Genomic DNA, 17,844 nt, shown 5'->3' on the forward strand with positions numbered 1-17,844 from the left:
CTCGGTCACGGCCGCGCAAGGCAGAACACATGACTGGAGCGACCAGCCCACCGGGGGATGCCTGATCCCCCGATAGGCCAATCCGCCCCTGGATTTCACCACCGTTTTAGAGACTTCAGGAGATGTTCAAGTGAAGACTGCTACTTTGGGACGGTGACTTTCAAACCAACGCACGGGAGTTCTTTGGCGCGTGTGCATCAGTGCGTACCCAGATACACCGCCATGCTATAACTTACATGCGTATATGCATGCATTTTATAAAATAACCTGTCCACGTGCCCAGGTGCGCATAAATCCGGCTTCTACTGCGTAAGTTGGGAGACTTTAAAAGGGTGTGCACCCACACCATTGCCAGTTTCACTTGTTCCTCCAAACCCCTTAGCCTTCACTTCCCTAAGTTATCCCCGACCTTTAGATCACCTCAGTTATGGCTATTTTTTTAACTTCCACCTCTTCCATAGCAAAAGTAAACTTGTGCACCCAGGTGTGCAAGTATTTACGTGCACATCTCTTGGCTATGCCCTGAAACACCCATGTCCCACCACGCCCCGCTCCTTTTTGAAAACTTTTGAGATGTGCGCACTGCAGGAGTTTCGCATACATCTGGGCGACTTTTCTAATTCGGTGGGCTCACGTATCTCCCAATTATGGCGCACTGGGCTTTTAAAATGTGCCTCTAATTGTTCAGTTGCCTTTGGTGCCTGATCGTGACTGGATTATGAAACTTTTCTTCAGACATATAGAAGATTTGTTCTTTAAATGCAAATTTAGGATATTTCTGGATGCAGCTGCTGTGACTCAGAAAATAAGGAAACAATTCTTGCTCTTAAGGTCAAGAGCTTTACAATTGGAAGCAATCATTTTCTTAAGTATCCAGCTAAATGTTTGATTAGCTATGAGAATGTAAATTATATGGGGTTTTATTTTTTTATTTTATTTATATTAAGTTTACAAAAATTACAAGAATAAATCTTGATAAAAAAAGTACTTATATAATCCCATTAATAGAATATTAACAAAAAGAAAACAGTAAAAAAGTCTACGACCAGTGGGGGAAGAACTGACATAAAGCCAAAAAACTTACAACAATTTGCTTGTAGACAGGATCAAACCTCAGTTTCAGATCTCTAACTGAAGCAGATCAACCCCTTGGCATTAAGTAAGTTGACTATAAAAACAACAACATGTATGCAGATTGGTACTGGACTGTGTATCCAACTTGTCTTACTTTCCTGCATGACTTGTACCAGGAGGAAATGCAGGATGTCAGATAATTCACGTACACCAGGTTAATCAGGGAAAGGATTTATTTTTTGAACAACCATGAACGGGTGAGGGAATTTTTCCTGAACTGGGGCTTGACCAAAAATCCTCTGAAGCCTATGGTCTGCCCTCTACCCCATCAGGAAAGAACCCAAGCGGGCATGGCTCATCCCACCAATCCCGAACGTACCCCTGCTTCCTAATAGCCAGCAGGACAGGGGCTCCACACACTAGAGAAAACGGAGGTAAACAATCTTGAAAGCCCCTGGAAGCTAAATGTTTATGCAATAGAGACTGGTTTTATTTTTGGTCAGGATTTTTGATCCATGACTGTAGTGGCTAAGAAAGAAGGGTTTTCCCATACAGGCAGGGTATTCGAGTCCTCTTTGGATAGCCAGACAGTGGGACCCCCTGTCTCTCGCTCTTCTCCCCCCCCTCCCCCCTCACAATCCCTATTTCTCTCTCTCTCTCATGCTGGAGTAAGAGGGCAGAGGTACCTCGGGCAGTGTCCTGCTGCTTCTATAGAGTTTCGTATGGAGACGTGAGAAAGTGACCCCAGGTCTCCCACAGTGACTCGGCGGTAAGGGACAGATTTTGGTTGGGCCATGGCCCCTATGGCCCCCCCCCCCCATTCCAAAGCCTATGGATACCAAGTTGTGACAAGTTTTCTAAAATCTGCGCGTGAGATACTGATGCGTTTATTCCCTCCAGTGAACACTTTTTGACAGCTGCTCAGCAGAATAATTCACAGCTGCCTTCCTGTCAGTCCCACATCACCACCTCCCTGATTGTTCCTTAGAAGCTGCAGCAGCAAGAGAATAAAATATTCTAAGATTTCTTCCTCCCCAGCTCTCCTCCTCCTCACCCACATTGCTCCTAAACCCGAGGATCTACCGGGCAGAGAGGGGGAGATCATCTGAGAGGTCTCTCCCCCCCCCCCCCCAAGTCCCTGAAAGGGGGACGAGCTCCCTTCTGTACCTTAATGAGGCTGTGATGAGGCAGAGGAGGTGGAAGGGCACCAGTATGTTTGATGTGCTTCTCCTAGGTGCCTTTGATATTGATTTGGTTTTAAGGATGTCATTTGCTATCATGATGATGAGTATTTGAATACGGTGTATTTTATGAGCTATTCCTCACCTAAAGCACTGGTTTGTTCTGGAAGGTTATATGTTTTAACAAAATAAATAAAATAAGGTTGTCTCTGGAAGGCCGAAAGCCAGTCCTTCATTCTTTGCTATCCTACTTGTCTCATAAAACACCATCCCCACAGCTACAACATATTTTAGCCATGGCTTCCTGCCAATGTTAAGAAGGCATAGTAGCCCAAGCACACCTACCTTAAAGAAAATCAATGCCCAGGCAAAATAGGAAAGACAGACACTCCCCAATGTGCCCTTCCCAGAGTAATTACCGTCATGGGCGGGTCAGGCGGGTATATAACAGAACAGGAGTAATTACCGTCATGGGCAGGTCAGGCGGGTATATAACAGAACAGGAGTAATTACCGTCATGGGCGGGTCAGGCGGGTATATAACAGAACAGGAGTAATTACCGTCATGGGCAGGTCAGGCGGGTATATAACAGAACAGGAGTAATTACCGTCATGGGCGGGTCAGGCGGGTTTATAACAGAACAGGAGTAATTACCGTCATGGGCGGGTCAGGCGGGTTTATAACAGAACAGGAGTAATTACCGTCATGGGCGGGTCAGGCGGGTATATAACAGAACAGGAGTAATTACCGTCATGGGCGGGTCAGGCGGGTATATAACAGAACAGGAGTAATTACCGTCATGGGCAGGTCAGGCGGGTATATAACAGAACAGGAGTAATTACCGTCATGGGCGGGTCAGGCGGGTATATAACAGAACAGGAGTAATTACCGTCATGGGCAGGTCAGGCGGGTATATAACAGAACAGGAGTAATTATCGTCATGGGCGGGTCAGGCGGGTTTATAACAGAACAGGAGTAATTACCGTCATGGGCGGGTCAGGCGGGTATATAACAGAACAGGAGTAATTACCGTCATGGGCAGGTCAGGCGGGTGTATAACAGAACAGGAGTAATTACCGTGATGGGCGGGTCAGGCGGGTATATAACAGAACAGGAGTAATTACCGTCATGGGCGGGTCAGGCGGGTATATAACAGAACAGGAGTAATTACCGTCATGGGCGGGTCAGGCGGGTATATAACAGAACAGGAGTAATTACCGTCATGGGCGGGTCAGGCGGGTATATAACAGAACAGGAGTAATTACCGTCATGGGCGGGTCAGGCGGGTTTATAACAGAACAGGAGTAATTACCGTCATGGGCGGGTCAGGCGGGTTTATAACAGAACAGGAGTAATTACCGTCATGGGCGGGTCAGGCGGGTATATAACAGAACAGGAGTAATTACCGTCATGGGCGGGTCAGGCGGGTATATAACAGAACAGGAGTAATTACCGTCATGGGCGGGTCAGGAGGGTATATAACAGAACAGGAGTAATTACGTCATGGGCGGGTCAGGCGGGTATATAACAGAACAGGAGTAATTACCGTCATGGGCGGGTCAGGCGGGTATATTACAGAACAGGAGTAATTACCGTCATGGGCGGGTCAGGCGGGTGTATAACAGAACAGGAGTAATTACTGTCATGGGTGGGTCAGGCGGGTATATAACAGAACAGGAGTAATTACTGTCATGGGCGGGTCAGGCGGGTTTATAACAGAACAGGAGTAATTACCGTCATGGGCGGGTCAGGCGGGTTTATAACAGAACAGGAGTAATTACCGTCATGGGCGGGTCAGGCGGGTATATAACAGAACAGGAGTAATTACTGTCATGGGTGGGTCAGGCGGGTTTATAACAGAACAGGAGTAATTACCGTCATGGGCGGGTCAGGCGGGTGTATAACAGAACAGGAGTAATTACCGTCATGGGCGGGTCAGGCGGGTATATAACAGAACAGGAGTAATTACTGTCATGGGCGGGTCAGGCGGGTATATAACAGAACAGGAGTAATTACCGTCATGGGCGGGTCAGGCGGGTTTATAACAGAACAGGAGTAATTACCGTCATGGGCGGGTCAGGCGGGTATATAACAGAACAGGAGTAATTACTGTCATGGGTGGGTCAGGCGGGTTTATAACAGAACAGGAGTAATTACCGTCATGGGCGGGTCAGGCGGGTATATAACAGAACAGGAGTAATTACCGTCATGGGCAGGTCAGGCGGGTATATAACAGAACAGGAGTAATTACCGTCATGGGCGGGTCAGGCGGGTTTATAACAGAACAGGAGTAATTACCGTCATGGGCAGGTCAGGCAGGTTTATAACAGAACAGGCACAACCTTAAATTCCAGAATCAGAACCAGATCCAGGATCCTAAAGTGCGAATGAGGGCGAGGTGGCCTTTCCTGCTGTCCATGAGAAATGCTACACTGGGTCAGACCCAGGTCCACCGAGCCTAGCATCCTGTCTCCGATGGTGGCCAATCTGAGTCGCAAGTACCCAGCAGATGCCATGAAGTAGATTTGTTTCCTATTGCTCTCTCCCAGAGATGTCTTCCTGGCTAATAATGCTTTCTGGACTAAGAACAATGAAAGCCACTTCTCCATAAACAAATGCCCCTATCTCGTGTTCCAGTTGCACCTTGATAAACTCTGCCACATCCAGAGAGAACGCTAGCAAAGTGCTCATGTTTCATTAGCTCACATTTGGTAGGAAGCATGAACACGGAAGGAGTACTATGCAAGTTCTGGGTAACTGCAGCTAGGTTTTTTACTTGCTTTAAAACTCAGACCCAGGGCCCAGCATGTCCCTCCTATGTGACTATAAATCGTCACTCCCAGGCACATCATTGGGTAACTGACACAGTCATATGCATGCGCTGGGCACTGGATCCAGTCCATTAACCTTCTTGCCACAAGCTAAAACTGCTCGGTGAGCCATTTCAAAGAGAGGGCTGAGCTGGCGTATTTTAAACCCACGCAAGCACTTCAGAGAAAACCCATTGACTGAAGTGAATAAAACAAATACTGTACAGGTAGGGTGAAAACCTCTCAGCTCACTATGGAATGAACCTTCAGCAAAATGCCTAAGTAGGAAGACAAGAGCACAAACTGCAATTTCCAGCAGAGAGCACTTACTACACAAACCAAGCCTTCCCTCAGCATCAGTAAGCCCCAAACTGACCCCAAGTAATGAAAGAGGGCCCCCATGCAGGAGGAAGCAGGGGACATTCTGAAATGGCTTGTGGGCTCACTTTCAAAGTCTGACTGGACTACTGGTCCACCGGCCATGCTAGCACTTTCAGGACATGGGGAGCCTGGTTACAAAATATCTGGTCCTGCCTCTTGTCTCCAGACCCACTGGGCTCTCTTCACCCTCTCGTGTGCCATGGGATGAAAGAGATGTGAATATTTCTGCACGGTTATTTGGACTTTCAAGAACCGAGCTCTGGAAGCCGAGGTCCGTGGGAACATTGTGTTCTCTCACTGTATGCTCCAGGATTGGTCCCAGCAGCAGAACAGGGGAGAGCGGGAGGGGCTGAGAGAGAAGCGGAAAATATACAAGACAAAAACTATTTTGGTGCCAGCCTGTATGTCTGTTTCCCCGGCTGACCCCGCCCCCATTTTCTCTTCTCCACTTCCCCTGACCGACACTGGTGGAGAGCCACAATGCCCCAGAGGATGAAGCCTGAGACCTTGGATGACCTCTACTGCCTTGCCAGCTCTACCTCTATTAAGGGCACTTGGACTCCTTCCCTGATGCCACCCAGTTACTGTTTCATGCAATACTGAAGCATTTATTCCCATTTTATAACAATACGGTATTTCTCAGAGGCAACTACAGTTATCCATTTCAAAATGATGATTTCAGGCTTTTCTTTCTCTATTATTCTATCAAAGCAATTCAATGTTTCCAGGATGCTCTCGCCCTATCTTTGGCCTGGGCCAGCATTCAGAGACTTGACCTCACCTACAGTGCATTATGGAGGCCTTCCTGCCACCATTTCACTGCTCTTGAAATTGTAATTTCTTTTGTTCAGTAAGGAATCAGAAAGCAATGGATAAGGGGCCTTTTCCTCTTATGCTCTGTGGTTTGTGAGACTTTCCCTGGGGTCCACATTGGAGAAAACTGGATTTGCTATGGGATGCAGTACCATCCTGCACTAAGAAAAGAACCATAGGAAGGATGACGTACACGAGATTTCATGAGAGCGCGGATCCTGACTTCAGCTGCGTGAACTGCCTAGCATGCGACTCGCCAGAAGAAGGGACCTGGAGGGTCTGGAGAGGTCACCCAGGTCATCCTCGTGTGGTAGTTCCTACACTGGTCCAAAGAAGATATTGCAACCTAGAGACAGAGCAGGCCTCTCTAGGGTAATCATGGGCTGCTCACAGTGCCCAGGAAAAAAAGCCAAAGCACTTGAGAAGAGTGATAAGAGAAAGGTTAGGAGACCAATAGCAGAAAGATCTTAAGAGTGGTAAGAGAAAAGAGAAAGGTTAGGAGACCAATAGCAGAAAGATCTTAAGAGTGGTAAGAGAAAAGAGAAAGGTTAGGAGACCAATAGCAGAAAGATCTGAAGAGTGGTAAGAGAAAAGAGAAAGGTTAGGAGACCAATAGCAGAAAGATCTGAAGAGTGGTAAGAGAAAAGAGAAAGGTTAGGAGACCAATAGCAGAAAGATCTTAAGAGTGGTAAGAGAAAAGAGAAAGGTTAGGAGACCAATAGCAGAAAGATCTTAAGAGTGGTAAGAGAAAAGAGAAAGGTTAGGAGACCAATAGCAGAAAGATCTTAAGAGTGGTAAGAGAAAAGAGAGAGGTTAGGAGACCAATAGCAGAAAGATCTAAGAGTGGTAAGAGAAAAGAGAAAGGTTAGGAGACCAATAGCAGAAAGATCTTAAGAGTGGTAAGAGAAAAGAGAGAGGTTAGGAGACCAATAGCAGAAAGATCTTAAGAGTGGTAAGAGAAAAGAGAAAGGTTAGGAGACCAATAGCAGAAAGATCTTAAGAGTGGTAAGAGAAAAGAGAAAGGTTAGGAGACCAATAGCAGAAAGATCTTAAGAGTGGTAAGAGAAAAGAGAAAGGTTAGGAGACCAATAGCAGAAAGATCTGAAGAGTGATGAGAGAAAAGAGAAAGGTTAGGAGACCAATAGCAGAAAGATGTGACTCGGTTATTTACACTTTCGAATAATAGAAGGACTAGGGAGCACTCCATGAAGTTAGCAAGTAGCACATTTAAGACTAATCGGAGAAAATTCTTTTTCACTCAATGCACAACAAAGCTCTGGAATTTGTTGCCAGAGGATGTGGTTAGTGCAGTTAGTGTAGCTGGGTTCAAAAAAGGTTTGGATAAGTTCTTGGAGGAGAAGTCCATTAATGGCTATTAATCAATTATACTTAGGGAATAGACACTGCTATTAATTGCATCAGTAGCATGGGATCTTCTTAGTGTTTGGGTAATTGCCAGGTTCTTGTGGCCTGGTTTTGGCCTCTGTTGGAAACAGGATGCTGGGCTTGATGGGCCCTTGGTCTGACCCAGCATGGCAATTTCTTATGTTCTTAAGATTGGTAAGAGAAAAGAGAAAGGTTAGGAGACCAATAGCAGAAAGATCTTAAGAGTGGTAAGAGAAAAGAGAAAGGTTAGGAGACCAATAGCAGAAAGATCTGAAGAGTGGTAAGAGAAAAGAGAAAGGTTAGGAGACCAATAGCAGAAAGATCTTACTGCCATTACCACTGCTGTGACATTAAGAAAAACATAAGAACATAAGAAAATGCCATACTGGGTCAGACCAAGGGTCCATCAAGCCCAGCATCCTGTTTCCAACAGTGGCCAATCCAAGTTATAAGAACCTGGCAAGTACCCAAAAACTAAGTCTATTCCATGTAACCATTGCTAGTGGCAGTGGCTATTCTCTAAGTGAACTTAATAGCAGGTAATGGACTTCTCCTCCAAGAACTTATCCAATCCTTTTTTAAACACAGCTATACTAACTGCACTAACCACATCCTCTGGCAACAAATTCCAGAGTTTAATTGTGCGTTGAGTAAAAAAGAATTTTCTCCGATTAGTTTTAAATGTGCCCCATGCTAACTTCATGGAGTGTCCCCTAGTCTTTCTACTATCCGAAAGAGTAAATAACCGATTCACATCTACCCGTTCTAGACCTCTCATGATTTTAAACACCTCTATCATATCCCCCCTCAGTCGTCTCTTCTCCAAGCTGAAAAGTCCTAACCTCTTTAGTCTTTCCTCATAGGGGAGTTGTTCCATTCCCCTTATCATTTTGGTAGCCCTTCTCTGTACCTTCTCCATCGCAATTATATCTTTTTTGAGATGCAGCGACCAGAATTGTACACAGTATTCAAGGTGCGGTCTCACCATGGAGCGATACAGAGGCATTATGACATTTTCCGTTTTATTCATCATTCCTTTTCTAATAATTCCCAACATTCTGTTTGCTTTTTTGACTGCCGCAGCACACTGAACCGACGATTTCAATGTGTTATCCACTATGACACCTAGATCTCTTTCTTGGGTTGTAGCACCTAATATGGAACCCAACATTGTGTAATTATAGCATGGGTTATTTTTCCCTATATGCATCACCTTGCACTTATCCACATTAAATTTTATCTGCCATTTCGATGCCCAATTTTCCAGTCTCACAAGGTCTTCCTGCAATTTATCACAATCTGCTTGTGATTTAACTACTCTGAACAATTTTGTGTCATCTGCAAATTTGATTATCTCACTCGTCGTATTTCTTTCCAGATCATTTATAAATATATTGAACAGTAAGGGTCCCAATACAGATCCCTGAGGCACTCCACTGTCCACTCCCTTCCACTGAGAAAATTGCCCATTTAATCCTACTCTCTGTTTCCTGTCTTTTAGCCAGTTTGCAATCCACGAAAGGACATCGCCACCTATCCCATGACTTTTTACTTTTCCTAGAAGCCTCTCATGAGGAACTTTGTCAAACGCCTTCTGAAAATCCAAGTATACTATATCTACCGGTTCACCTTTATCCACATGTTTATTAACTCCTTCAAAAAAGTGAAGCAGATTTGTGAGGCAAGACTTGCCCTGGGTAAAGCCATGCTGACTTTGTTCCATTAAACCATTAAAAAGGCTTTCAAGGTTGCAGAGTCAATTATAAGGAAGACAAAACACACACAGATTTACAGCTACTCTTTCGTGTTCCCAACCCTGCCATGAGATTTAGAAAACTGGAAAAGAATCTTTCTGAAAAGTTAAAAAAAAAAATCTGTAGTGAATTCTCACCACTGAAGGATTCCACTTAGAGAAAGCCTGTGCCCTGCCTTCCATTAAGAACATATAATGCTAATTAATTTCTTGTACTGGCTTGTTCAATGTTGTGATATTCGTTTTAAAAATGTACTTCAGTCACTTCTGTTAGGACATGAAATGTAGCTAGGTGAGCAGGACAGACGTGACATCCTTTAAGAGATGAAATAGTTCCTTCCCGAGACAAAGACCTACATTTGTAGAGGAATGAAAGGGGAGATATGACAGATACTTAAATACCTGAAAGGTGTTAATAATGTACAAGAAAAAAAAAACATTTCAACAGAAAGGAAGTTGTAGAACAAGAGGTCATTTATTTAAAGGGTCTTTTATAGCGATATTAGTCGAAACATCATATCGGTTTACAACGAACTATAGGAATGAAATTACAAAAAACAGGGGGAGTGGGGAGGGGGGTACAACGAACCAATAGGAAAACAAGGAAAGCGCAGGAACAAGTCAACAGGCAAACTTGAGAATCTAGGACAAAAGCAGTGTCAATGATACGAAGCTCCAAGAAAGTAGACTCAAGAAATGATTTTTTACAGGCAGGGTGGTGGAAGCCTGCAATGCCCTCCCGGAAGAGGTGGTGAAGACAAGAATGGTAAGAGAATTTTAAAAAGCATGGGATAAACACAGAAGATCCCTAGAGGCAGGAGGGTGGTCATGCAGCGCTGGGGTAACAGCTTAGTGGCAGGACTGCACAATACTTCCAAGGCAGCATTAGGAGAACCTGCACAGAATGAAAAGCCCGGATTACATCAGCCTCACCTTCCTGGGGAACTGGGGGAATTGTTACAAAATATGGAAGTAGGATATAGGGGGTGGCCTGGGGGTTGACTTAAGCATTGATCTTATAGGAAGCAAAGTTAAAGATGGCAAGGCCTGAAGTGGCCCAATAGAGGAGACGGTGGAAGCGTATATTGTTGTAACAGATTTTGGACATATTTAGAGCAGTGGTAGAAAAGGGGATACAAGTTTGGATAGAAGACATGGGGAGAGGAGAGATGATCTTGGGGCGCATTTCTAAACTAGAAAACCTCAAGACCATTAGGCAAACGAGGCAGCTGCCCAGAGCGCCAAGGTTTTCGGGGCAGCAAAATCCTGCCAGTTTGAGGTCTGGAGGTGCTGTGCCAGAGGAAATGCCATCAAAAAAGGGAGCGCTGTGCTGGAGCCACCGCCGCCGCCAGTATTTAAATTGGGGGAGCAGGTTTCCTGGGGCACCGAATATGCTTGCACTGGCCCTGTGGGCAGCCTGGACGGGCAAGTTTGGTCTTTATCTGCCATCATTTCCCATGTCCTTCTCATCAGATGCGGAGTTGATTTATGACCGAGGCGCATCCTGGGAGAGCACCTGAGGATAGAAAGGTGTCAGTCCCGGATCCCTCACTGCCTGTTATATCCTGCTAGACCCCAGATCCAAACGGATTTGTGCAAGTTCAGCCGGCACCTCCTGCTGTCCCAGTGCATCCTTCTCAGCAGACAGAGCCCAACCCTTTACAAAGTCTCCTTCTGCAGAAACTGCGGCCCATGTGTGGCATAAACCAGGACTGCCTGACCCTCTCTGGGTTACCATAAGCAGAAATGTCTCCCCAGGACTGGAGAGTTTGAAGCGGATGAAACTCCACAGACAGGCAGAAGTTTCTTCTTTTCAATGCAAGGAGATTAATTCTGGGCATGAAATAGCAGCTCTTCGGAAGCACTTCTGCCAGCCAAATCGCTTCCTTGCATTGTTCACGTTAGCACAAAATCATTGCCCTTTCCAACAGGCGGCAGCACTTAAGGGAGCCAGAAAGTGGGCTACTGGCTCCCTGCACGGAGTGGCCCCGGACCCGTTCACTGTGCTGGGGACCCTCCCTCGCCTTGCACTTTAAAGGTTGCCTGGGAAAGGCAGAGAGAGCCCCACAGCACTGGCAGGCTGAGGTCAGCAGCAGAAGGGTCAGTGGGCAGCCTTAGCCAGGCACAGAGGTGGAGCCCGGGCGAGCAGGGCAGAGTTCTCCCCACTCCCTGGGCTTGGAGTCGGGCATCAATCATTTCACCTCCTCTCAAACCGGAGGGTCTTTAGTGAGAGGGGCGAGAATGGATTTGCTGGAGGCTGGCGCCCAGTGGTGCCCCCTAATGTACCCTGAAGCTGGCAGATGGAGCAGAAGAGCCACTCGAGCAAAGGATTGTGCTCCCTACTCGAGGTGATAGGTGATCAGGTTCCCGCCCTTGCCATATTTCATGAGAGGAGCAGCTTTCCTTAAATTGGCTTACAGATGACCAGTTTTCCAATTTCTCTCTTGAAAGCGTTTAATGAGAGGACAAGGCATGTCCGAGCCTCCGGACGTGGGGCTGAAGGCTGCCAGCGGGAGGAGGAAGGACTGAGGAGTTTCCCTGACTCTGGGCTGAGAGTTCAAATCTCACCCCCCCCTCCCCCGCAGCCTGCCAGGGGTCAGGACCTCTTTATCCCGTTCACCACGGCCACCTCCGGAGAGGCGGGTCCGTGGCGCACACTCACCTGCTTCAGGTATGTGCTGACCCCGGGCCACCTGCTGCAAGACGTGGAGGTAAAGTGCCAGGCGGGCAATCATAGCAACTGGCGCGCTGGCAGGCTAGCTCCGGGCCAGACAAGGCATATTCCTGGCGCGATCCTCCGGGCAAAGGGCTCAGTCCCCCACCTCGGCTCCTCTCCCTGCCCTGTGCCACTCTCACACCGGACCTGCAGCTGCGAGGAGTGGAAAGTTTGGCTCCGAGTGCCCCAGCCCCTCTGCGAAACTCCCGGCGTCACCCGGGTCCTAACGCCCCCCCTCCCCTCCGTCTCCAAAACCGGACGTGCTCACCGCTGCTGGGAGCTCGACGGGGCGCTCGTCACTGCCGTGGGCTGCACTGCTGGCGCGCGCCGAGGCTTGACCTCGTTCTGAACAGGAGTCCCGGACACCGAGAAATTGCACTTTATTTCCAGTGGGATGCACCGAGCTTGTAAGAGGCCAGGGGTGGAAAGTCCCTCTGTGTAAGGATGAGGCATGGATCAGGAGCAGTGACACATGGCGGAGAGCAGAGGTTGCCCGTCCACTCTCCAAAGCTGATGTTTGGGGGATATTTTGGGAGGTGGGCGGAGAGCATGAGGTCCCGGTTATAAAGCCTAATTGAAATGTCTTTGAATGGAGGAATAGTTTTACTACAAACCCGAGGAGATTCTGTACTCCAAAGTAATGTATGTGAGCTCTCCCCTTCGTGCAAACCTTTGTGTATATGTAAAAACAATTTATATTTATGTTTCCTTTGTTAACTAAGCTGTTTCATTGTATTCGACTAAGGAATTTTTTTTCCTGCTTTTTCTGTTTCACTGTAAACCGGCATGATTTGCATTTAATGCAAGAATGTCGGTATATAAAAGTTAAAAATAAATAAATAAATAAATAAATTAGGAACAAGGACAGGACAGGCTGCTAAGAGCCAGCTGTGCAAGGTCCCTCACAATAAGGCGGCTTTGCGAGGCTGCACGGGCCCGCTCTCTCTCCCCTTTCCCTGCACTCGGGGCACATCTGTACGGTTTACATCCCCCAGCCTAACCCTCGGTTATACATTCGGGGTAGTTAACATCAGCTCTGACCCATTCCAGTGTCTGAAATGTATCCCATCAGGCAGCCCATGCAGTGTTACCGGCAGCGAGAGCCCTCAGAGTCAGGGAAGAAGGGGACGGTGACTTCTGCAGCCTGGCTAGGATTTGGGGTGGAGGGGAGAGGGGAGAGCACCTGGATATTTAGGCTGAGCCCAGTGGAGAAAGGAATATGGGACTGCATTGAATATCATTCAGAAACGTTCCCTTGAATGAGATCAGCAATCTAGAAGCAGCCTCTGTAATAAATGATGGAAACAATATAAAAGTGTAGTGTATCTTCCTTAGGCTTGGACACTGACAGTCGAAACCACTCACCCACTGTAATCTGGTAGGAATTCTAGCATCTTGCCTGTGAGGTGCTTTGAGATCTTAGGATATATTTTTAAATTGATTAGCCTCATGAGATTTTATTAAAACACAGCCATCATGCCCTTGAATGCCCGATTTAGCTTGTCGTTCAGCAGAATGCTGTCAATGCTCAAAGTGTTAATGCTGAACATATTTCCTGTTGTTGCTCTGGCAGCCTGAGGCAGATGTGCTCAGCTGTTCAGCTTTTAATTCCCTTCAGGTCTCCTAGTTCAGCTGTTGATCTTTGCTAGGATTTCTGGGGCACGCAGAATTCTCTCTCATATCCAGAGAGGAGCGAGGGCAAGTCATAGGAGCCAGAAGATATCACACACACACACAGCCCAGGACTTAACAGATTCACCAGCGTCTTGCTCTTGCAAGGTATGGCAAGATGGCCTTGCAATAAGCCTTAGCAGTGTGCATCAGATCAGAAATGACTAACCCAGTGCCAGGAGCTGGTGATGGGGATACACTTTATAGGTTTTGCAAGAGGCGAGGGTCACAGTTCATGCCACATAGCACAGATGGACTGAGGAAAGTAATTCCTGAACTGCACAGATTTAAAGATTTGCTGCTACTTTATTTATTGTAAAAATCTACAGGTTTTGCCTGATGCGGAAGCCCTAAGTATGAGATTTGTATGGGAACTGGTGTGCTGGATGGAAGAAAGGATATACAGAATTTGGGACCGAGCGTGCTGAAAGCTCTGCTGAGGGATATTTTAAGCTGGCGATGGTGGGCGGCAGACAGGACACAGAGAATGAGGACATCCCCTAAATTTCCCTTTACAATGATCAAGTTTTCTTTGAAATTTTTCTTTAAAACTCTGTTTTAAGAGACCAAACATTTTGTTTGGGATCAAAACAGAGATCTGACCCCCCCCTCCCCCGAGTTTAGTGCTGTACCTGTCTGCACACTTACTGTGCAACGGTGAACAGAGCTGATGTCCCAGCAGACACACAATTGGCTGCTCTGGCACTGTCAAGCTGAGCCCATTATACTTTATGTTAAAAACAAAACAAAACCCAAAAAGCTTTAGTGTTTGTGAAAGAGAAATTTTCTGCCTGCAAGGAGGGAGGTGCCACCCGGATAGTTTCAGTGCCAGCTTCCAGAAGCTGAGCCAGACCCTTCGGTCTGTGCACTAAGGCGGCATTTGGTCCCTCTAGACTGCAGATATTGCCAATCTTGGTGCCACCTGACAGGATGGGCAGAAGATAGCACTGCTGATATGGGGCAACAGACATTATTCAGTTCTGTGACTCCCTAGGGGGCATTCTGTGCTAAACTGGTGGCATTCAAGGAATCTTCCCTGCTGGCAGACTGGTATCCAGGTGGTGCCAGGATCTAAGAAACAAAAGCCTCTACCCTGCTGAGAGTGAAGCAGAAGCGGCTTCAGGAATGTTCATTTGTTAATATTGCTGCAGAAGGAGAGTGACAGGGAATATCAACATAGGCCCCTTCAGGCTAGAAAAGCTCTCCACGTTGGAAACAAACTATTAGCAAGTGTCCATGCTGTTCCTCAATAAAGCTATTCTTCTCTTCTCAGGGGATGTACAGAGTAACAAAGGCCCCCGAAGTGTGCCCTCGACCATCCAAATGTCAACTGTGGCCGTACTATTCTACACATCCTTGTTCCTTGTCATGTGCACCCCCGGAGAGAGTTTGGCCCTGCTCCCTTGGTGTGGCTGTGTGTAGGCTTATTCCGATCCTCTGCAGCTTCACTGGCTCTAAATGCCAGCGACTTGTGATTTCATCCTGCGCTGGATAGAGTCCCGAGCCATGAAAGCGGAGCAGCTGATCCGTCCTTTCCAATGGAAATCCCACACAAGCTTCCTGCCTAGCCAAGCTAGCCACACATGGAGGCAAAGATGGACGCAGTGCTCTTTCCCCTGAGCTCTTCTTTCCTTGCTTGACTGCAGATTTTAAGCATTTGGGGGGGGGGGGGGGGGATGGAATACATGAATCACTGGAGGGTTTCCATCCCATTCCTGTGCAGCTGTAACATATGGAAAAACAGCAACCGTGAGTGCCCCCTGCCTCCCCCTTCCACCTATACAAACTTTCAGGGCTTGCTAAAGCTGGATTCAAAGTTATTCTCAGCTACAGCCACATTTTAATGCAAGAGAAGAGTGCTGGAGAAAGTCAGAATATTTCCAGGCAGTACTGTCTCCCTTTTGTAAGCTGTCATGGAGCTCAGATATCACAAATGCGCTGAGAAACCATCTGGTCTCCAGGAGTGTAGCTGTGTACGTCTTTCAGAGGTGACGAGCATGAGGCAGGTTTGCATCCAACACGAAAGACAGGTACTATGGGGACTGCAGCTGTTCCAGCAGGCAAGGGCAAGAGCGATCATGGGTAGTAGTGGGTTTGATCACATTATTCTAACAGTAAAGGCCCTCCACTGGCTGCCCATCAGAAGCCGTGCACAATTCAAACTGACGGTCATTGTGTATAAGTTACTTCAGTCAGAACAGAAATGCACGTTAGTAACAAAAGTTGTGCCTATATAAGCCAGGGAGGCCCCTGAGATTGGATGGCACAGCGAAATTAGAGCTACCGCCCAGTCAGGACTATCGCTGAGAGCAGGCAAGTAAGGGAGCATTTTCATTCTCGGTCCCTCATATCTGATCTCAGACAGGAACCATGCTTACTAACATTCAGAAAAAGGCTTAAGACTTGGCTGTTCAAACAAGCCTTTCCCCGAACCTAACTGAAGCACCGCAATAACTATTGAGTGACTCTCAGCACAATGTAAATAATTGCTCATCCTACTGTTAGGTTACTCGGTTCTAGCTCCCTTGTTTTATTGTAACTTGTTTGCTCCTCTCCACTTGTTTAACGTTCAAGGCTTTTACACCCCCTGTTACCTGTAAACCAGCAGGATGTGATTGTATCATGAATGCCGGTATAGAAGAGCTCTAAATAAATAAATAAAATATCTGGAATTCTCTTCCAGGCAAACTGAGAACTAATACTGATTTACAAAATTTGGGGAAATGTCATGAAAACACTTCTGCTCCAGGAAGCTTTCAAGTGATTTTATCCTATATTGGCCTTAATTCAATATGTTTTTTATATGCTGAATTTCAGGTGTAAGCCTGTAACCCACCCCGAATGTGTGTATTGGAGGTGGTGGGATATAAATAAATAAACACCAGAGGCATGCAAATTATTAGCATAATACATGAACAGGATGCTGGATACGATGTCTGAGGACTGGGTACTTAATCGTGTCTGGTGGGGACGATGTTTCCAGCTGGAAGAGGTGAGGACGTGAACAGGAGCCCAAGGTCAATAGCCCAACAGGATCCAAGGCTACTGCTGCTATTATAAGCCACAAACTGTAAAAAAAGAATTCAAAGAAACTATAAATAAAGGATTTTTGTTCGGGAATAACCTTGCTTTGCTAGTAATGTTTCCCCAGCTGCCAATGGGAGTACAGGATTCTCGTCAGGGGATTTCACTGCTGCCTACAAGGCAACCTTTGCATCCATAAAGGAAATCAACAAGCAAGGGCAAAGGGAGAAGTCATGATAGCTTTGCAGCAGGAAAGCTGGTGCCTTTTCTTGCCATGGAGGATGGCTGGGAACCCTCCGGAGACAGGGGCCGGGGCAGACTGAATTCCCTCCGTCATTTCCCTGACGCGCTCACAAGGGGCCTCGGCCGCGATGACAGAAGCTGTTTGTGCCGAGCTCTGACTGGTGGGCCAGAGAACGGAGCGGCTGGGGAAGCAGCAAGGTGTCCCCTGCATGTAAAAGTCCAGCTCCAGGGCCTGGAAGGCAAGGAGCCTCAGAGCTGCTTACTTTCTATTCCGAAACGTTCTTCCTTGTTTGAGTTTATCTTTGTCTCTCTCGGGGGGGGTCCTTTGTGCTGCTGAAAATATCAATCATTTTTCAGGACAGGCACAGGACCGATAATGGTTTTCCTCTTAAAGAAACTTCAAGTGGTTCACTCATTTGCCTGCTTCGGCTGGGGATCCGTCATTTATTTATTTATAAAATTTATTAATCACTTTCCAATTTTATGTTTAAACACTTTTTATTGAGCAAATGCAGATAAACACACAGAATACAGAAAACAACAGGCCCAGGCGGCTGTGACTCTGAGCCCCCGGGCCGTAAGGTTAACAATAGGCTCTTTTAACAATTCAACCCGCCCCCCCAAACAGTGTCAGCCCCCCCCCCTCCCACCCAGCTAATAACCCCCCCCCCTTTCCCCCCCTCGTATCGGTGAAAGTCCAGGTTATACGAAAGTCATAAACAACAAGCAGCAGATAGTAGTGGTGAACGTCCAGGCCTATTTTCTAAGGATCAGGTCCATAGTCGGGGAACA

The 17,844-nt window shown here is 46.8% G+C and overlaps 1 protein-coding gene across 1 annotated transcript in view; it reads right to left on the reverse strand.

Moving 5' to 3' along the window:
- Positions 1-12,284, reverse strand: part of VWA1 (von Willebrand factor A domain containing 1) — a 35,506-nt gene extending 23,222 nt beyond the window's left edge. Inside the window, exon 1 of the mRNA XM_029578543.1 lies at positions 12,061-12,284. Coding sequence (XP_029434403.1) covers positions 12,061-12,133 — 73 coding nt within the window. The 5' untranslated portion in view covers positions 12,134-12,284. The remainder of the gene's footprint in view (positions 1-12,060) is intronic.
- Between the last annotated feature and the right edge of the window lie 5,560 nt (positions 12,285-17,844).

Source organism: Rhinatrema bivittatum, chromosome 15 (genome assembly GCF_901001135.1).
Source record: "Rhinatrema bivittatum chromosome 15, aRhiBiv1.1, whole genome shotgun sequence".
Lineage (NCBI taxonomy): Eukaryota > Metazoa > Chordata > Amphibia > Gymnophiona > Rhinatrematidae > Rhinatrema > Rhinatrema bivittatum.